The 23438-nt window shown below is 32.1% G+C and overlaps 1 protein-coding gene across 1 annotated transcript; it reads right to left on the bottom strand.

The window, feature by feature from the left end:
* Window positions 1-554: 554 nt before the first annotated feature.
* Window positions 555-23438, bottom strand: LOC119836187 (peroxidase). Its single transcript, XM_038361449.1, has 14 exons — window positions 23277-23438; window positions 17924-18070; window positions 14319-14395; window positions 13393-13483; window positions 9652-9843; window positions 8975-9171; window positions 8089-8262; window positions 4957-5035; window positions 4390-4535; window positions 3465-3706; window positions 2232-2364; window positions 1474-1936; window positions 1088-1234; window positions 555-728 (listed from the first exon to the last, which is right to left on the bottom strand). Exons 1-14 carry the CDS (start codon window positions 23288-23290, stop codon window positions 596-598), a joined length of 2235 nt encoding a protein of 744 aa, XP_038217377.1. The 5' UTR covers window positions 23291-23438; the 3' UTR covers window positions 555-595.

A 23438-nucleotide genomic window follows, 5' to 3' on the forward strand; every position in this document is an offset into this window, starting at 1 on the left:
TGTTTATGTACACTAATTTAACTGTGATCTAAAAAATATGGCAATCGTGCTAGACTTACGATTTCTTATGCATATTTATAAACAATTTTCCTACGCACTTACATTTAACGTGCAACAAACAACGTTTCTATGTGTTACTAACAAATAATAACTACAATATACACATAACATTATATCAGGGAACCATGTTGATGGCACTTGAAGTTTTTTAAAAATTACGTACCTATTTGAGGCCCGTGATATAATGTTTACATCAATCTACTAAAATAAGTTACGTAACTATGATACTTGCTAATCTACTATCTGACTGACTACTGACTACAGTAATACGCACTGAATGATCTTTAGTGGTATGCAAACAAACAAACTAAAATATTTTATATCTACCATAGATCTTTTTTGTCTGTTTTTGTTTGAAAAAATGATAGAAGTGGAAATGTTTTTTAAACATTTAACTTAAAATGATGCAAGTTCTCTGATAGATTATGGGGTAATAGTAAAAAATGTAGCATTTTCATACTAGTGTCCCCTTTTCCCTTATATATTTTTTACACTCAGTGCGTATATTTACAAATTACTAAACTACTTTTCTGTGCTACTTCCCGTGGAAGGAGTTGTAGGAGAAACTACTCACGTATTGCTTTGCAGGACCGAAAGGTACCGGTTCCGCCCATTTCGAGAAGTCCATGGACGGTATTATACCACTTCTGCATGGTACACGGGGGTTTCTGAAATTATTAAATAAAATATAAGAAGCTGATTTATTTCACCCACCAGATCCAGAACGCAGATCAGGTCACAACTCACAATGCAATAATGTGGCATCGTGTTCCGATGAAGGTGGAAAGCAAACCATGTAATACATAGTAGAAAAGTCATCAAGTTTGACAGGACTTACGTCTAGACTTATTCTGTTCATTTCTCTTGGTGAATAGTATGTTTTTAGTTCTTTAAACTAATCATTTAGACTAATATTTAATGTTATGTAGACTAATATTTTTTTGGAACTTTATGTGTTTGGTATTTGATGTTTTTTGACTGGACTTATTAAATAGTTGGCTAGATATATAGTATAATAAGTACTCACAGTTCATGGTCAGGCAAAACCATAGGATAGAGTTGAACTGTGTCGATGATATCTGTGTTGTCGCAAATAACACGCGCGAGTCGGGATTTTCTTATTTCTGTCAACTGTTCTGGTGTGAATGACGACGGCTGGTTTGGAAGTTCGAACCTTTAAAGATACAAAAAAATATTCGATATGCCGTTATTTTGGGTTTGGAAAGTAATAGCATTAAAATTCTTTCGTCTCACTTCTTGGGAAAAGGGCATGCTAAGAACTGTACCTATTGCTTTTTATTTTACTACAACTTTATTTCTGTAGTCTGCACCTGTATCCTAAATTCAAACTCAATACTTTGTTAAGAAATCAATGTGAGATATGTACTTCTACGTTGTACTTTGTTTACTCACCAAAATCTATCTCCGCGTCTGGAATACGAAAACTGCGTCGCAATAATGCACGCGAAAGTCGGTCCCAACATCGATCCACGTAAAGGTCTCTCAGATACGCCTCCCGACCACAAATCTATATCGATCGGATGTTCAAATATCGACTCGTACTTCCTCAATGTTTCATTGGGCATAGAGCCATAGAGATCCAAGAAAGTATGAGCGTCGGATAGGCCGCAGAACTTTCTGAACTCCATGTACCCTGGTAGACCAAACTCCCTGCCTCTTTGCATGTTGAATGATACAAGATCCATTCCGAATCGAGCTCCAACTTTCTTGAAGAGGTGGTTGGTGACTTCTTGGGTGATAGAGTCGTCCATAGCTTGCGCTACTTGGTTCATCAGACCCATCACGTATTCGTCCAACACTCCCGCTCTGTATAAGTCGTACGGCCTACGGATCAGGTCCGATAGACGTTTTGAAGCTGGAAGACACATCAATCATTTAATTCTATTTGAATGCTAACATATTACAAAAGGAGAGTCTTACAATATGAATAAAGAATTGTTAAAAATTATCAAAATTCATTAATGGGAAGTCATCATATTCTGAAGTATTATGAAAAAAGAGAACGAATATAATTAGCAATAAATCTAATGATGCTTAATTAAGAGTAAGAAGTGTCGTTTACATTTCTAGATAATATTTAAAAAGTATGTGTAATGGGAACTATATTCCGTGAATGGTTAGATTAGGTACCGACAAAATAAAAGAAATACCTATAAACTTGTGTGCTTTGGACCATCTCTCAACAGCAGTGGGCAGCAAGGAATGCCCGAAGCGATAAGCGGCTGCGGCGAAGGAGGCGATAACATCTGGGTTTACTTCAGGATCATAGCCATTCCAATAACCCTATGAAAATAATAAAAAAAATGCTAACTGGATCGATTACTTAATCTATTCATTGATCATTAATTATTTGTTAGCAAAATTACTGATTGATGTGAGCAGTTTTTTTATAGTCATTTTGTTTAAAGTGCGCTCAATTTCACCGAAGCATAAAGATTATTTATTATAGCCATTAAACATGTCGGTATATATATGTTTACAGATTTTGGATAATAACAAAAAAAGGTCAACCTAGTATAGATAACATAAAACTAGATTTATGTTATCTGTGCCTAAACCGTAAAATTTATAGTATAGCCCACGCGATTAGAATGTTATTGAAATAGAAGATATTCGGTAGATGATTATGGGCAATAAAATAAGCTTTTTATTGACGTGATTGTTATTTTAAACAACCATCTTTCGATGTAGGACCGTAAGGTATTTGACCTACGAATTGAAACCGGATTATCTCAAAGAAAGTTAGTGCCAATCTAAACGAGATTTCCAAAGGGTACCACGTATATGAAAGTGCAAAGCAGAATGATATATTATGATCCTTATCGTGTGTAGAACTGCTGAGAATTGAATTAAATTGCTTTTCGCGAAAACAAGGTAGGTATGATGGATAGTTGTTGTGATTAATGTGTTATCTTAAATAATCCTGCTCTAAGCAAATCATCGGTTGATTTTTAATTAAGTATATTTAAGATTGGAGGAGGTAAGAGAAAGTTTAAGCTGGTTGCGAATTAAGTCAAGCATTCGCTTGTTATTGTAAATACCCATTTTAAATCCGGAATCATTTTAATAAATTCTCCTTATGTGACCAATGTTTTTCAATGCAAATAAAGATAAGTAAGTTTTTTAATAAAATAACTGAACCACATAAATAATTTACGTATATACAATTAAAATCATTTTCAAAGTAATGTAGTTCCAAAAACCTCACGTTTGTTTTTATAAATCTCATTCTTACTCTAGATAATAAAGACGTTGTCAATTTGATTTTTCAGGTTCATTTTTAACCGTCACAATTAAAAATATGTACTCATAAAATTACCTACGAGTAAGTCAGTCAGTTATCATATCCTACAACCAACAAAACCTCAAAAATTAAAACTCACATCTTTTTCTAGTACCAGGCCGAACTTCTCCATAACGTCTTTCCCCAACAATATGGGCAGGAACTCGTTGTACGTGATGTGTTGTATTTCTGCGATATTGATCCTTCGAGCCTCTTGGAATAGGGTCTCATCATCCCAATGAGGGTTCACTTCAGCTAGAGCTTTGGCTACTCGGTTGTGTTCCCGCGCCATTAGCGTGTGCATAACTGTTAGTACTAGTTGTTCGTTCACTCGAATTTCGCCTGTAAAAAAATCATATTTGGTGAGTTTTCGGTAATATTCTGCTCAGTAAAAGTGATTTATATGTAAAATGTTGCTTGATGATATCAAAGTTGAATCTGGTATATTTCTTTCTATAAATTTTCAACACATGCTTTTTTAAAAGGCAGATCATTTACAAAAGTAGTGTCTCATAATTTTGTTATTATTTAATTATTACATTGGGTGTAATTACAAAATCCCCATCATCTTTAACTCAAATTTTACTACAAATTATTTTTAGTAAAATCATTGCTATAATGAAATAGGAAATATAAATAATATTAAAGTTATAAATGTAATCTTCCTAGAAGGGAAAATGATATGTGATCGTTGTAACCATTATGTCCAAGACGTGGAAATAATCACGAATCCCCGCTCTGGTATCCGAATAGAAATTGCCTACGAGTTGTATCAAATTTCTGTCAAATCAGTTCAATGGTTCTGCGTCACTGAGATCCAAATTAATAAACTACTTATTTATACTTACATAGCTACATGTTCAAACTCAATCTGATGTGAAAAAAGGGAAATATTCCTAGATAAATATTTAATTAAATATTTAAAGTATTTGTCTTTCTTTGTGTCTGTGAAGATACTTTCTTTAATGTTTAAAAAAGTGTTTCTCACAATTATAATTTTTAACAACGTATAAAAAATATCTTACCAGCTTCAAAACAGTACATATTCTTGTTAGGCCTCGTGCAACCCTCATCGGGAATGTCAAGTTTCAAAGGAAGTAAGTCTTTAAGACCGTATTCTTTGAACACTGGGTTCATACGTAACAAGCCACCGTAACCCGTTCTTAATTTTCTGCAAATAGAACAAAAATAATATTAGAAATTGCATAATTTCTTTTTTTACTCTTATTTACTCTTTACTCTTTACTTATCTTTATTCTTTTTCCACAAAAGTGTCCGACGTCCCTGGGAGGAGATACCAATCCAAATTCTAACATGGAACCAAATTAGAACAATATCCAAACCCAAATAGAATCACGTCAATAGGTTGAAAACTCACGGAGTTGTTGTGAAAAACAAAACCAAAGAAACCCATTCGAATTAGGTTTCTTTTCGTGACGTCGGTTGAACATCTTACATGCGGCAGTGTGTAATCAAACTCCTCCGAAATGATAGATTTTTATTGAAAAGTGTAACTTAGCTTAATAACGTTTGCCGGGTAAGCTTGTATGTCTTTAGAAATTTTAATATGTTATTCTTAGAGTATACCATACCTGGCAAATTTCTCTGTAACTCCATAGACTGTATTGCCGTCAATAGCTCCAGTTAATGTATTGAATGGTGTTCTTGAACCTAGAACAAAATCATAAAGTTAGATATTGAATTTCTCAACCAATTTCAATATAATATTTATTGAGAAATATACTATCAAAATAATGTATATAATATGTTGCTAAAGTATAAAGTTCACATTAAAAAAATATATGGCTATTTGGCAAATTACAAAATAAAAAATTCAATTTATTTTTTTATTTAATGGCAATAATTAAAAAAATAAACGTTGCAATTACGTGGTAAATGCCTTATTTAATCTGTGGTTGACATGAAATGATTGCCACACATCAAACTAGTCGCTATGATTTACATTTCCCAATGTAATGTTTACTTAACATAAAATTAATGAATATTTTGTCACGTCATAAATCTTAAAATGTAATTCTAGGTGTACACTGTACCCACACTGTAATCTAATGTTCGAGTAATGTCCGTTACTTCGACACGGTGCATTAGTCAACAATTTGAATTGCTCCGCGAGTCTTATGAATGAGTGGTTCATGTCAAGGACATACCTATGTCCTACGTACCTACGTATAGTGATCGACATACTCATGTAAGATTATGAATAGGATTCGAAATTGATTATTCTGGCGATCAGGTTAACCTAGTTAGGCTAATCAATTCCTAAAAATTCGTTATGTACAAAATACACGCTACAAATCGCGAAGTTTCGATGTTGGAACAATTCTTTAAAAAGTATGTAAGTTTATAAAGGAGGAAACGTGCATAATTCTTTAACTACAAAAATGGTCACCAAATACAAATAGAATTACGGTAATTGTAATTTGTTGAAAACCGATTTACAAAACCAAAAATAAAATGATATCCTAGTATAATGGATAAACCAATTTTGTTGTAGTTTCAGTTTCGTTGATTCAGGCTTGTACTTATAATATGTCCGTCAAATATATAGTGTTGCTTTACGTAAAATTTGCAGCTCTCGTAACACATAATTGAAAATACAGTATAATTCCGTGCTCACCATTATCCACGATAACCACGTGATTCAAGTCACTCCAAGAATGTTATATAAAAATCTTATAATGTAAAATACTTGTACTCAACTTCCTGATTAAGAAGTTCCAGTAAACGCGTTTGAAAGTAGTAGTATTAGCACTATTATTTGAGAGAAGTACAAAAGTAATGTCCATATAAATTGATGTAACAATATTAGCCGATAGTAGGTATGCGATACACACGTACCTAGGCCTTCTATAAGTTCAGGTGAGAATAGCTTAGACAATAACGGGGAAGTTTTAGAGCCATTCACTACGAAGGTATATATTTAGACGTAAAATTTGAAAGTCTGAGGAAGTGTAGCAAACTTCCTAATAGATTATTATCGTTGCCTATTATGACGGATCCACCGACCATAAACATGAACGAAAATAAAATTGTGGGCATTGAGTGCAACTTTCATATAATTTAGTTCTCTACACAAAAGTCTTATCTACATATAAATAACTAAGCACGTGATTATCTGGCCATAAATATTTTAAAAGAAAAGTGTTGCAATGTTATATTATAAAAATATATATCTTGGACGGGCTAAAGCTTTCACTTATTTGATCCCAGGTCAGAACCGGTCACATGATTGTATCTCAGACGATCTTTTATTGAATACTACCGTACAATATGATATAACACCTTAATGACGCTTTTATAGCGCTGTTGAATAACAGCATAAGTATATTGCATGCAAAGTATGACGAACTAGCGTATTTATATTTGCTAGCAAAAAGATACGCAAAAAATTATTTGAATCTGTTGTCGTCGTCGTTTTTTATTCAATTCTATAGCAGAGTAAATCTTTAATTCAGTTTTGCGTTTGATATTAATCAATTTTTAACAGCGACATTCATTGCAAAATAAAGCTGATTATACGAAAGCTCAGCTTTTGCTAAGCGTTTACGAGTTAAAAGGACATTTCTCAGTTTGACATTGACATATTGACAATTGCTACATGCATTTCATATAAGACGAATAAGCATTATAAGAAAAAAAATGTACGAACAAACAAGCCCTATCGCTACACAACTCATTTGTATTCATTTGTGACCTATGTCTGTAAATGTTCGCATTACCCACGCATTTCTACAGTTTAATGCTATTGAGCAATCGGATACAATTTTTTTGCGCCTACATCTAACATCTACATGACTGCCCCTCCGCCTGCCAAAGGATAACTTTAAACAATGATTTTATTATGCCTGTAGTAAACCTAGTTAGTTCCTTTTCTAGTTGTGTAGTATACCTAATAGATAGTAAAAAATTCGATTAACAACTGTTATGAAAAATATCTAATCTCATGTCAAGGAGACGCTGAACACTTAACAAATATTATTTTTACGACAAAGTATTAATTATAATAATGCTGTAAAATGCGCTTTTATCACGAATGAGTCGTAAATTTAAGCCCAATAACGAAATTATGTTTGCATTACAGAATGTATGCACTAAACTCGCACATCTAATGGTAAGCTCGACAAAATGTGACATTTATCTATTAACTAGCTTCATAACTATAATTATTTAAAACGAATAATTTGTACTAATGTTTTAAAATATTATTTTATTAAAATACTTGAAATAATGATACATGCAACGTGTCTTCTCAATAAATTGTAATGTTTTAAATTCCATTTACTTTCGAAGTTTAGTCCATTATGTACTTACACAACATTACGCACTTCCTTTGCTAAAACTTTATATGCAAATGAATCTGATTATCTTTCATTTCGTGGGAGTTTTAAATGTGTAACACTATAATAACCAGACATTGATTATATCTAGATAATGGATTTTATTTTGTAAATTAATACATTTCGTCGTTTTATTTCATCTACTTTTTTTACCCGATTGCGACACTGTATAGAGAAATATATTAGCATTGTATGTATGTATTTTTAGTACACTCCTGAGATGAAAGAGCTTAATTAATTTAAGCGTGACATGAGTTTATCAATTCGATATTGTTGTGAAAATAAAGCAATAAGTCTCGACACCAAATTCTGTGCCCATGAAAATTTAATCTATATAGTCACATGTTTATTAATGTTTTAACTTACCAAGTTTACATCCAGGTCTTGGCGAAGGGAAGCCTCTTACGAAATCGATACATTTAACACCGAAGAGGCGGTAGAAGTAGTCGTCATCAGGAATTCGTATTTCATTACAATACGGGTGTTTGAGGTGCGGTGGACGTTTGCAACACTCCTCTGGGTCGTTACGGTTTATTGGGTCTGGAAATAAATTGTTCAATTGATAATTTGCTCCTTTTATAGATTTTTTTTTAATGTCATAGCGGGCAACTGAGCTGGTGGTTCACCTGATGGTAAACGATCACCACCGCCCATGAACATTCGCAGGAACCTCTGAGAATGCGCTGCCCGCTTTTAAGGGAAAAGGGATAAGAAAAGGATTGATGAATGGAAAAAAGGAATGGACTGGGAAGGGCTAGGACAAGGAAATAGGCCTCCGGCTCCACCTCTCACCGCACGAAACACAATAGCAAGCTATTATTTCACGCCGGTTTTCTGTGGGGGTGGGGTACTTCCCCGGTGCGAGCTGACCCAATTCGTGCCGAAGCATGCTCGACTACCACACTAAGATATTTTGATATTTTGATATTTTGGACTCCGTGATTGAATTATTAGATGGATGTACAACAAAAAAAGCTTCATAATAGAGAAACAAAGCTTTATGTAACGAGATTCAAAAAAAAAACTACATAGGGAACTGTAATCATAATCTTAAAATGAAAATCTGTGACGCTTGCCATATATCACATTAATTATAGGAATGTATCAGAATATAAAATCTTCAATAATGCATATCCCAAAGTAACGAAAAATAAATTGTGTATAAAGTCTGGTGTCCCAGTCTGTTTAACATACGACTGAATTGTTTTCATTCTCATACAATTTAGACACTAAAATGACCAAAACTCCTTACCAAGCGGTGTCCCCGTGAGCGTATAGTCATGGTCCATGAACTGCCCCCAGGCGATGACCATAACAGTGCCGGCGTGGTCGTGGAACCCGTCGTCCGGGTGCATGGTGCGAGACACCACCCGGGAGAGCGGTAAGTCGCGGCCTGAGTGCGATATGCGAGGCGCGTTGATGCCGTCCGCAAAGAGAGGACCGATCAATCTACAAATCGATGTAAAACGTAAAAGCTAGCTTTTTGAAATAAATTTATAGTGTTATTGTATAGAACTTAAATGAAAATCTTAATAATTAGGATACTAATGGTAAGGTTATGTGTGTCTAATTAATTTAGTAAGTGATACTTTTTTAAGGATATGAATAATGGTGTGTGTCTATAATGGTGTGTGTATTATCTAAGCCCATGTGTTTTAATATTCTTCCTATTAATATTATAAATGCGAAAGTTTGTAAAAATATGTCTGTGTTTGTTACTCTTTCACGCAAAAAAAACTGAACCGATTGCAATGAATTTGGTATGTAGACAGCTGGACAACTGGAATAACATATAGGCAACTTTTTATCCAAATATTCCTACGGATACGGACTTACGCGGCGAAACCCCTGGGCGCAGCTAGATATGATTACTATTACAATTATAAAACGATCGAGTACATAAATAACATATAAAGTACATTACACTACCTTTGGAATGGAGCCATGGTAGCGCCCCAAGTGGGATGCTGCAGGTTGTTACAAAGTCCATCTAGACGTCGGTACTTGCCGGCGCGACATTCCACGTGAGAGAATACCGGAGGGCACACCTCCCGGATGAGGGTACGTGAGGTGTCTATCAGCGGTAGACCCTTCTCTATCTCCTCATATGTTAAACCGTACCTGTAAGGAATATCTTGTGAATTTCCTAGCATTTTACTGCGCTTTTAGTGAGTTATGCACGTGAATTTTCAAATTCGAATTCTATTTATCTTAGTGTATACTTATAAATCGAAGTATTTATAAGTATACACTAAGAAAAATATAAATATGGACAAGGACAAGGATTTCTAGTGATTCTGTCATAAAAATTTGCGAAATAAAACCTTTAAGAGGAACAGTATTGTCATCGATTGCTTTGTACGGTCAAGATAAATTAAAAGAATGGTTTTCATTAAAGATTATGTTACTTATGTAAGATTCTAAAGCATATATACATTATATTATTATGTTAGCTAATTTCTTCGTACCATGTGTGCTATATGTATAGCGTTAACTTGTTACATCATTAAGATCGTTATTCTGCGAGGTGAATTAGTTTACCATTAGTTTGAAGAACATTTTAAGATTATCGTAACTCATTAATCTTTTATTTTGCTTTCATATATTATACACTCATTAATTAGATGCAATCTCGTTAGTTAGTTTCAATCATTTTAAACCATTTGTATGTGAAATGCCAAGGTCAAAACTTTAAAACCGAAAGAATATTGTGAAGCAATTCAAACCGATCTAGTAATTACAGTCACTTGAGAAATTATGTTAGTATTGCGAAGTATATAATAATCCTCAGATCATCAGTATCATACTATTTGAGTTTAATTTTTTTGAAAATTTTAAACTAGTACTTTACGTAGTGTCATTTACTGAAAATATATATTATAGCGAACGTCAATACCGTAACCGCTTATGGAGTATTCTTATTTATTTCATGAATTCTCATTATTAGTGTACAGTGTTTTGTTTCCTGTCCTGCATCTTGTGCTAAGAGATTAATTAATTTATAGCTATAATCAGAGAGAATCTAGAATCTCTTGATTCTTCGTTTACTACTTTATTAAGTCTATCAGGTAAAGTAAAACGAAAAGGGTCTCTTATCTCATAATTGTTCTTAACATTCTAAATATATCTATTAAGTAAATGACACATTTATAGGTAAATAATAAGTATAGATACGAATCTCGTACCAGGCACCCTTCGTTTATTTGCCCCATAAAATTATTCAGAGGTATCGGAATAACTCTTCTTATGTAATTAAGGTATGTTGTACATAAAATTGTTTCATAATTTCCCTTTACTTTTACTTCACAAGGTCAATGTCTTTTTTGAAATCTGGTTCAAGGCGTCATAATCACATTATGAGCCGTGTTGAGTTATTAATTTGTTAATTTAATTAGTTTTGAACGCATATGTAGAAGGTAAGTTATGTACATGGCGCAACAATAGGAAGACAGAAGTAAAAAGTATTTAGGACGGAAAAATTTATTATAATGTTACTAATACTTTAACGCATGAATCAAACAAATATCTTATTGCTAACTTTTCGAAAACTTTTTATTTTGATAAAGCAATTGGTTGAATCCTTCAAAACAAAAGCACAGTTAGTGTAAAAATAATTTTATAATATAATAAGCAAAAATGCATGGAAAAAAAAAATTTACAAAAATAGACGCAAGAATTTACTACGTAAGATTATTGCCATATCAGTTATTACAACGCAATAATGAATTTACGATAAGTTTGGAAATTTATTTATAGCCCTTGCGGCTGCAATTATTTGTACGAGAGCGTAATATTTAGTATACCTAGATATTAAATAAGTGACTTTTGAAAGATAATATACTTCTCTATTTTAGGTTCTACTATCTAATAATAAAAATAATTGCTATGAGAGATTGTGAATTTACCTCAAAGATGTAAAAATATGCGAAATTTTGAATATGTAGTAAAAACATGTTCTTTTAAATTAGAAGAAACATTATTCGTGTTCGAAAAGTTCGTGATTGATATTATATCCGATAAGCAGTTGCTACACAACAGTAGTGCTTCTTGTTTAATCCTGATAGCATTCTTATAGCGATTATATTTTGAAACAATGGTCGCACGATCCAGACACTAGACCTAGATATGTCAATCAACTGCCCACAAAGACAACGCGTATCATGACCTTCAATACGTGATAAAAGTAATTTAATTTCATAATCCACATAACAGACCTTGTGTTTGAGATTTATGAAGTACGTACAGTGAGGCAATGAAAGGGTTTGTTCAAGTTATGAAAGCTCTTGCCAAATATTTTGGTGGTTATTAAAAAAAATTGGTGGCTACGTTGTGTAAGTATGTTGTTTGCCATCATACGATTTAGATATTTGCGTAAACTATTAGTGAGTGAATGGGTACATAGTACGAGAAATCAACACTTGTCGAAGAGGTCAATGTACGGTCACACGCTAAATATGGATCGTATCATTGTATATCACTTACATGGAACAGTTTGTTATTTATTAAACTTTCCAATTTGTTTCATTTATAAAATACAGGCTAACTATTGTAACGCTGATCTGAGGAAATATTATTTACTCAATTATATCTAATTCCGTATCATTCTTTAGCATGCTTAAGAACTGGGTTAAAGGCACGACAAATTTAAAAGAAGGTATGCTGTAAAAATTAATAAAGATCGGTAAAATATGCGGATAGGTTAGCTTATCCATGTCAGTATCACAAGACGATGAATCATCATTATCATCAGTCTTTATATGATACACTGGGTCATAATCCACAACGCTGACCAAGTGCGGATTGGCAGATGTTAGATGTTTTGTTTTTGATTCTACGACCAGCCGGTGTCCTAAGGGTGTTGTTCTTCACCGTTATGAAGAGATGAATCCAATTATTAAAATTGAACATATTAAATTATACTAATACGTCACTGAAAGCTTGTAACACATATTTAAAACAATTTTGTTACAATAAAAATGTACAGTCGAAGCCTAATTTGCCATGCACGCATTCATCATTCAGGTGTGAAACTTTTAATGGCTAAATTAAATATTTAATGGGCACAATTTGTCAGTTGATACTCATTTAACGAAACTAGTCCAATTGATAGTTCCGCATCGTGATTTAACTGTCCATGATTTGGTTATAAAAGCACGGATCTTATTTGAAGATCAACCTTGTGGTTAAAATCTTATCGTAACAATCTGTACAATGTACTCATTATGTTCCAGCTTAAAGGTTATACTATTATCGATTACTCTATGAAGAAAACTAACAATAGCTAATGAATGAATTATTTGTTAATAGATTATTAGGTACACATACTATTTAATTAGATGAGGGACTGTATAACTTATAGGATTTCAAGCGAAGGTCAATATGTGAAGCAATGGCACATCTTGAATTATTGTAACCGTTTGTTTAGTAGGTATATAACTGTTAATGTAAAAAGATTGAAATTATATTAAAAAAATAATTGTTTGAAGTTAAATTTGTAATAGATATCAAAGATTTTAAATGTAGTATTGCGTTATTATAATATTAAAATAAAACAGGACATATCAAGATATTTTAAATACCGACTATAGAACTGACTTTGATAAATTGAATCTGAAAAAATAGAATGTCATCGCAAACAAAAATCTAAAAGTAAAAGTGGTAGTTACTTACGTGCGAGCTAAGTTGGTAGAAATGTCAAGAATAAGTTCACCCACGCTCGCAAAATCTTCGGCGTGCCAGTCACCTTTGGGTTGAGACACCACTGCAAAAAACAATAGTATTATTAATATGATCTGCATTAGTTTTATTCAATTGGTTATGTTTTAAAACAATGTGGACCGCGGTTATAAGCGCGCGGTTAAACGATAAAAATTGTGAGAAAATTTTCAATTAAACCTTAGGATAGCTTTAGATCAATATATATGAGTTAAAATAATTTATTACAGCAGTTTCTTATAATCTTTGAGCATTACTCTATAGAAGATTCTAAAATGTTTGTAAAAATTGTTGTAGATCTCATCTAAAACGCTTTCCTTACATTTTAAATTTATGGTTAGGTAGCGTTACTAAATTGCGAATACAAAAACCCTTTTAAATAATTGAATAGTCCTTTTGCCAAATTACAGTACTTCCACAACACTATAACAAGTCATGATAATTGATAATCAAGTTCACCTAAGGTAATTTATATCTGTTACATTACTGTAATTCGTAATTTGATTGAACCTGCTCTGAAAGTAAATTACGTATAAAAGGTTAAGCGATTTTATGGTTATATGTCAAAAAATGACCGGTACTCATAATTATTATATTACTTATGATGAAAATGTTACTCAAATGTTAGCAGGTCATATAATTTTTTTTTCAGTTAAAAAGCTTGTTGATCATGACCGAAATTTAAATAGTTTATAGTATAAAGAGCACACAGAAGTAAAAAGTATTCGGCAATTTTGGATTTATTATTCGAAATATGTTTGACTTTAAATACATTTTAAGCTAATGCTAATCCTAAAGCTAAAACTTTAGAAAACCGGTCACTGGAGGGAGCCAAAGGTTAATTGCATAAAAAAAAACGAAAATAATGTCAAAAGACTTACATATCCTCGTTCTAGCATCAAGATATGCTTGGTTGATGGCATCGTAAGTAATGCATGTATGTTGGCCGTCGTATGCGCTGTAAGAAAAAAAGTTAAATTAAATTAGGAAATCTTCTTATTTATTTTAATACATGTCATTAAAGAAATTCTTTATTTAAAAGCAACAAGGACCCAATATTAATTTACCCACAATGAATACATTTATACATATAATAGAATGTACTGTATGTAGGTTTTACAATTCGAATAAAAAGCAAAATACATTTTTTTATTTGAATTAAATGTTTACGTATCTGCTTTATGACGAATTTCTCGGGTCTATGTCATAGTCAGTATGTCATAGTCATAAGTTCATAATTACATAGTCATAAGACTATAAATCAGATGAAATTAGATTTTTTAAATACCTAATGTAGGTAACTTTATTTAAACACGCATACCATCAACAGTGTATTGGTGTTAAAATGGTTATGCTAATGAAGAAGGCTTTAGAATAGCTAATTATGACTACAAATATACGGATTTAGGAAAGATAACAGACCACATTATTTGCATAACATAATAGAAAATTGTGTCGTACATAATTTAAGAATATATCCACAAATTTCTAATCTAACTGCGTATATTTTTTAAATTACTATGGTTGTGTTCTACATACCGAAAACATGAATCATAAACTTAAATTAAAGTATTTATTTATATTTTATTTCGCTTTTGCGTGAATATTTTTTTTGTAGTGGAGTCTTTCCTCGTTTTAAATACTTATTTAATTATAATTATAATTGATGAATCATTATGATGTACTGATAAGTAATTTTGAATATTTTCAAAAATAGTACGACGTGATATAGATATAATCATTCATATCAATTTTAATTTTTCTTTTATTTTTTATTGTAATGTTAAAATGGTAATTTGTAAGTATTAGTCTTTAGTATATAGCAGAATTCTCTTTAAACATCTTTATGGATAGAAAGGAGGGACAAACCTCTAATACAAACATGTTTATAAAATGTTTAAGCAGTAAGTCTTTAAAAAGATCAAACAAGATGTAAGTATGTAGGCTTTGAAGAAATTGGTTAGATTAGCTAGAACTCGTTAACAAGGCACCAGTCTAGACTTTGACGTAATGTGAAATTCTTTGATGTTTACCTTCTTTTCTCTTGATGAATATGAAAACAAAGATTAAGATATTTTTATATGATAACAAATTATTTGATTATTATATAAAATAATGTATTTAAAATATATTGGCAAAAATATTTAAATTTTACTTTCTAAAGATATAATACTTCTTGAGACATATAGTATCTGTTAAAAATAATAAACCAAATCGGAAACATCATATGGAAAGTGAATGAACGAACCAGCGATGCGTCTTATACATTTCCTACTATCTATTATATATAACTTGTTTCCGTTATTTGATGGTTTCTCAACGGTAATATATCGCAGTAATGTGTTTGAATGTCGTGGGCAAACGAAACTAGAGGGTCAGGCCGTTAGGTTGACAACGGCCGGTGAAAATTACTGTATGGCATATAAACTCGCCAATAATGCATTGCAATTCGAACACAATGGAATGACGTTTAATGCGATTTAATATCAGTGATGTCTAGTATAACATTGTCTAGTATGACATTATATTATCTGTGGTAATGTGGTCTTATAGTTTACTGAATTGGTTTTGACGACGCTAACAAGTAACAAGTCTTAAAAGAAAAACGAAAGTAACAAAAGAATATATCTTCATTTATGGAATTACCTTTAAAGACATGAATATAGAACTTTCTTCAAACAATATACTCATATATATCTTAATATAGCGTGCTGTTTCACTAAAGCAACAAAAAAAACAACAACATTGAAAGTATTGCCAATGTAATATAAAAAATGTAACATTATAAAACACTATTACCATAATTTACAGTGTAATACTCATATCATATTACAAACTGGTGAAAACAGTTTAATTTCTGAGAGACAATTTCGCAAAAACTTGAAATGCCCGTCTGGGCTGGGCGCAGTAGGTTAATGAACCTGCACACTATTTGGATTACGATCAACATAACTAAAAATATATACGTTTACCGTTACATTTTTTCGAAAAAATATAATTCTGACCTGTATGACTTAATGATCTGAGACACTATAATGAGACTTGTACGTAATTTTTGTAATATTGTTTCGTGTTCCGACTTATCGTGTTATGAGGTAGCCTCCTGTTCAGTTGGCCTCACGGTAAAGATTGGCTGATGTGGTCGACATGCGGTCATGCAAAGTATAATTATTATTTCATTAAAATTATTATAATCTGATCATGTTATTATTAGTTATCTATAAAGAAATTACATCACTTCCTCCTAGGATCCTAGGATAATGTGTTCATAATATGTATTTTAATTTAAGTTGCAATATTAATTTAAATACTAAGACACATATAAAAATTTTGTTTTTCGAAAAAACCAAGATACAGGACCTTTCTAATTACGTTTTTTCATTCTGCTGCGATATCTAAGTTCCTCTTAATTTATGATTATTTGATAAACAAGCTTGTGCTTTATTATATTTTAGTAGTGGTCATAAGCAAATGCCACAACGTGTTTATATAGATAGATAAGTTCCAAAATGAAGATGAATAATCTTAAATAAGGAATAATCCGTTATCTCTAATTCATTATTATATTTTCAGTACAAAATTGTTTGTTTAATTGTAAACGGTAATTGTAACAAATCAAACTCGATACGGATCAATTTGCACCATAACCTTTATTGGTTATGTATCTAATTAAGTCCATAAAAAAGCATAAACTATGAAATAAATTACTACAATTATCTAATTATCAATGTAAGTACTAGTGATTTCCGGATGATCCTTTTACTGGCATTCACACGGAACCGGTCAACACGAGGCGAGTTAGCGAAAGGATTTTGAAAGTGAACGTTTCTTGCTCGACTTGTTGCCTAATGTAATGTTCGAGTGCCGATGAAAGCCTTACAGATGAGCCAGGGTTATATTACGTCACGCTATTAAAATTACTTTACCATTTCCATTCCTTTACGTAATGTGTTATGCTATAGAATTTGCCTAAATAAATTATTTCGGATGTTGCGGTAATTGCTTTAACGTTGTAACTTTCCGTTGAAGACCATAACATACGTTAGGAACGTGTCAATAAAAATTGCTTCATATTTTTCGATTATGATTTATTATACACATTGCCCAAAGCGACTGCTGTGATAAAGTTTCCTATGATTTTGTTGTCAAATAAAAACTGGATTGTTAAGCATGTAATGGAACCATGTCAAGTTTACGGGTGCATGATGCAACAGTTGGTGACAGCGGTTGACTTCCACCGCCTCTTCTAGTTGTTGACATTGGGTAGCGGCTGTATACATGACTATTGTATTGATAATGGAGTTGTTATTTGGATATTGAATTTCGCCTCGGGGTAATAAATACAAGATTATTCGACAATACAATACAATGTAGGTTATAAATAATCTAATAGTACCAAAAAACAAGAAACAGTTGAAATTACATGTAATTGCAACCTAAAAGCAATAATTAGTTATAGATTTTTAGGTGAAAAAGGTTTACTTACAAGTTTCCTTTCAGCAGATTAAGGCTGTAGTCGTAAGCGGAGGATCTGCCCGGCCCGGTCAGGTATAACGCGCAGTCATCGTCGCCAGGTGCCACCAACGGAGCCAGTGATGTCACATACGCACTAAATAGCGCTATAAAAAGCGCTCTGAAAACAAAATGTATTATTGAATACATGCTGGACGCTACATTTGCATATACATGCTAAATTTAAAATTCGCTACCTGGTAATTTTACAGTATTATTTTTATACGTTTCATTATTTATAAGTTACGTGTTAGATATTTAATATTAAGCTTAATTATTTGGTTAAGTTTGTCTCTTTTTGTTAAGTAATGAAATAAACGGAAGGAAAATGAAAATAGGTTGTAAGATTGTATAAATTTGTGTTACTTCATAAACTTATCAATCGTGTTAATTTATAAATGACATGTAAAACGATAAGATTTCAATTTACAATTACAAAATTTAGTGACGTTTATAAGTGGTGATTTATGTAGAACTTTATCAATTAGATATAAATTTTACATATTCATGAAAAACTTTGCACATAATTGCCTTGATAGAACGAATTTACTGTGCAAATCTATTACTCAGAATTGCAGCTAATTAATTAAGCTTTATGTAATTTTTTTTTATGTCACCGTCGGCAATGGAGCTGTTGGTAAGTGCAACCACCGCCATGAACATTTGGAGAGGCGTAAGATCGTTTGCAGACCAAACGCCTCTACAAATGATTTGCCGACTTCGAGACGAGAGGAATAAAGGAAAGGAATGGGAAGGGTAAGGAAAAGGATATGGGCAATTTAAAAGTTTTATTTAAACATATATTATAACAAGAGGAAAAATTGGATATTGCTTATTTTGTTTTTTATACTACATGACCTATTCTAAAAATGTTATACCATTGTGAACTCTACGTGTGCCAAGAAAAAAAAGATTTTAGTAAGTTCTCCACATAGGAGTGCTAAAATTAAAGTACTTATACTTGGTACCTTCGTAATCCATACTATCTCACCGCAAGGCGTACCACAAATACCTCGGTGGATGCTATTTGTCGATAATTTAATCTTAATTGACATACCTATCTAAAACTTTATAAGTGAACGGTTAATTGAAGCAAACATCGCAAAATGTGCTAACTATTCCGACACTTCAATTCTTCAAACTTCCTGTTTTTAAGTTCGCAGAGTACCACTACATTTTATCAGCTAATTTAATAAGTACCTATACACTGCCTACCTAGGTACTAAAATAAATTCAAGTGATTTATTAAGCGGCATTTCATTTATATTGTGCAAAAACTTTAAGTAGGTCAATACTCTTAAAGCTATCTTAAATTATGATACTATAGTTATGGTAGCTATTTTGATTGAAGTGGTTTTAACAGGAAACTGAGCTTTATTATAATAAGAAAGTTGATAAAATCAATTAAACACTGAAATAATATTTACCTATGTAATTAAATTACATTAAAAATGTAAGTTAATTTAATGAGATTGTTTAATAATTTTCTTTAACTAGGTTTTCACCCGCTGTTAGATTTCATCTAAATTGGTTCTTATTTTTAGACATGTAGAAAAGACACACAGACCGTAGGATACTATACTTGTAGTAAGCATGTCTTTGTTATATTTAAATCAGGATCGTGCTGCGACTGCATGTATCAACGAAAAATTCCTTAAACCGTCCCTTCAACTTTAAACACACACAACATGTTAACCACATAAGGTGGGCTAAACTTGTTTCCATTTAACTTGAAATTTATAGGACTGCCTTCGTCAAAGCAGAACTTAAAGCAGTTGCAATGAATTATTCATTTTACAAATAATTTACGAGTTTCGTATCAAATAGTGTACAATGCTAACGTGTGTGCAGTTAATGCAACACCGTTAAAAGGTTGTATAAATCAATTCCTGTAGCGATAAAAACGAATAGGAGACGTATCTATAAACAGTGGTTCATTAATGTTGTATCATAAATTTCTTTTGGTGTTAAAAACCCCTACTTATTATTATAAATGCGAAAGTAACTCTAACTGTCTGCCTATTGGTCTGTCTGTCTGTCTCTTACACCTAAGCCTGAATCGATTAGGATGAAATTTAGTACAGATATAGTTCGATACACAAGAAAGGACATACGACATATGATCTTATATATAAATGACGTGCGTTTTCTTTAAAAAAAATAACTGCAAATGCCGCCCTAAAATTGTGAGTTAGTGTATTCGAATGTAAGTGACCGGCATTACGCAATACTAAAGTCAATTGATGTGCTACTGACCGTACACATCACCAGACACAAATGCTGTGAGAAACGACTTGTACCTACCAGTTGCCACTTACTTCCGTGACAATTACATTTCATATTTTACTTCGGATGCGCGAACAATAGCCTGCGATCGGGTGTGAGAATAAATTAAAAAACCGCGCGATTTAACACTTCAAGTGCAAACAATAAAAAATAATTGACGATGGTTGCTATTATACCTACTACTTCTCATTCATGTGAAAGTATTTAGAATTTATTCTAGACATTTCACAGAACTTTTTAGGGAACCCGAATTAATAAAATAAACACGAATATTTTATTATTTAAAGATAAGATCTACATCGTTTATTTAAGTGCCTATAAAATTAGTTACACAACGATTCCCACGGGGCGCCAACTTTCATCACGTAAGCTGACGCGTGCGGAGTAGGCCTATTGTTAAATTTAAATATCTGTTATCTAAATAAAAAATTAACACTGTGATGGAGTATTATATAACGTACATACGTTTTGCTTTTGAACTTACGGAGTCCTATATTCACATGTTTTTTCTACTTATACAGATTCTTAAGTCTGTCAGTCGTCAAACCGCATAGCTCTATCTCACTATATCCATATTTGGGTGCCCAAAGAAAACCAACTGTTTTTTATCAAAATACACTCTATGCTTGTAGAATGTAGGTACAACGTTCATTATTGGTTAAATTCGGTCAATAGCCCTACTGCCATAATTGCGTAACCTTAAAATTTGACCTTGAGATTAATAGCACTTTGTAATTATGTATATTCATATGACTTATATGAGAGGGCAGTTTCATAATTTTGGCTCGTGCAATCACTAAATTGTTTAAGCAACAAAGGGCGAATGTACATATTACTTTTGCTTTCGAATTTAAAAATGTTTATATCGTTAATACTAATAATGTAAAGTTTAGTTATGTCAGGAACTATCGCCTTGATATTACAAATACTTTCAGTGTTAGATGTCTCATTTACAAAGGAAGGCTATATAACAAGTACAACATGGGTGAAATCGCAGAGCACAGCTAGTTTTGATATAAATACTGAAGAAGATACCGGATAAAAACAAACGGGAGTCCGAAACGTTATTAGTTTTGTCGAATTCTGGTTCAAAGTAAAGAAGATTAATAAAAGACAGTGTACAGTGACAGTAACAGCAGTGGTAGCTTAGTGGTGAGAACCTCGGACTTCAAAATCGATAATTCGGGGTTCGGTGAATAAAATAACTACTACTTAAAACGGTGAAGGAAAACATCGTGAGGAAAACGGCATGTCCAAGAATCAAAAAGTTCGACGACATGTGATACTGCCAACCCGCACTTGGCCAGCGTGGTGGATTATGGCCTGAACCTTCATAGGTGTCCCAGCAGTGAGAACATATATGGGCTGATGATGATGATGATAACATTTTTCTGTTAAATTAGCAAAACATCATTTCAATTTAATAAATTATGTATGAAAAAGTATTTCTTTTTTTGTGATAAATATTAAAATACACGACCAAATATTGTTATTGAATGGGATGAATTATTGATATTATGGTATAATGGCATGGTGTTTTGTTTTCGTGTGTTAAAAGTATCTGCTCTATACATCATGTCTATATCCCTATAATTTTGATATGTTATCAAATAAAGACCAATTTTTTCAATAATTTACGTAACGTTTAAGTACCAATGGTGATGGGCTAAAAAGTTATCGTATAACGGTAAAATCCACACGTTTAATATCTTTTGAATATGTGTCAATTCCGGTTTCATTTCCTCTCTATTTTTAGTTATATATAGCGTATGTATTGGGAAATATGGACGCGGTTTGGTCAAACTGGTGTTAGTTGATACTGCATATTTGTTTAGTAACTAACGACCGCCCGTTACTCTGACCGTATTGAGTTGCATTATTAATGAATTGTAGATGCAATGTGTGCTCTGTTATGCGATAGTTTTGGTCCTAGATTACCTAACTATTATTCAACGTGTGTCACACACACTTGTCTAAGGGTGGTATCGCTTGAACGATAATCTTTAAATTATATGGAAGCATAACAATAGAAGGTATAAGAAGCTATTTAATGCATAATTATTAAATTATTTTTCAAATTAAAGTGTATTTGGAGAAAAGTAGAACAATTAAATGCTCGCTGAATATAGTTTTATCTTTTACTAGCTGCGCCCCGCGGTTTTACCCGCGCAGGTCCGTATCCCGAAGGAATATCGAGATCTGTTTAAAAAGTGTCCTATATGTTTTTCCAGATGTCCAGTTATCTACGTACCATATTTTATTGCAGTCGGTTCAGTAGTTTTTGTGTGAAAGAGCAACAAACATCCTTACAAATTTTCGCATTTATAATATTAAGTAGAATTAGTAGGATTGATCGAATTTTCTATTTAAAACATTTTAAAATCGTTCCAATATTCCTTGGCGTACCGTATTATTAAAAAAAAGTAGATATTCTTAAATAAACAAAAAGATTTGATACAAAATTCTTTCTATATTTTTCTTATATTTAGCAAAACGAATTAAATATCTCTATTCACTTCCTAAATAATTTACAATATAATCATACAAAATGTATTATCATTTAGAACATAAGGTTCAAATACCGACGATGTAAACACTTAAATTAATTAAAAATGTCTTATAAAACACATCATTTAATGTAACAGCTAAGCACTGTAATAAATTACTGCTTTATTTTGTATTATATTTGTTATAAAGATAACGCGAGTGATAAAATGCAAAGTAATTTTATTGTCTATTAAAATTTTATATAAATAATCTATTTTAAACATTAATTTATGTTAAATTGTAACAATAAAATATTAACATAATTTTTGTAGATATTGAAATTATGCAAATATGAAATTAGATACATTTGCTACGCGTGTAGCTGTATCGTAGGCGCTACACGCCCTATGAAAGATTTCAACAATACAACAAATTCAAAAAATAAAATCTATCATAAAACATATCATCCACTATATAAATCGCAATATTTAAACTATTTCTATCAATTAAATAATATGTGTAATAGAAGAAAGAAGAAAGTAAATCAATATTACCTTGAAATCATCATAAAGTTCCCACAACACAATTATCACTATAGCACAATAATAACACAGTATGAGCACAGCAAGGGGTAGTCAGTTCATTTCATTATATGTACAGAGGCGTCCTTTCAATGCAGCGCCCGTGTCAGCACTGTGGTCGGAGGCGCCGGCGCG

The sequence above is a fragment of the Zerene cesonia genome, chromosome 3 (genome assembly GCF_012273895.1).
Source record: "Zerene cesonia ecotype Mississippi chromosome 3, Zerene_cesonia_1.1, whole genome shotgun sequence".
NCBI classification, from domain to species: Eukaryota; Metazoa; Arthropoda; class Insecta; order Lepidoptera; family Pieridae; genus Zerene; species Zerene cesonia.

Bases quoted from the DNA above. Each gene is read 5' to 3' on its own strand.
- LOC119836187 (XM_038361449.1), bottom strand. The intron at 1,937-2,231 runs GTATTTCTTTTA...TGTGTCTTCCAG, and splicing joins CAAAGCACACAAGTTTATAG to CTTCAAAACGTCTATCGGAC. The intron at 729-1,087 runs GTGAGTACTTAT...TAATAATTTCAG, and splicing joins GTTTTGCCTGACCATGAACT to AAACCCCCGTGTACCATGCA.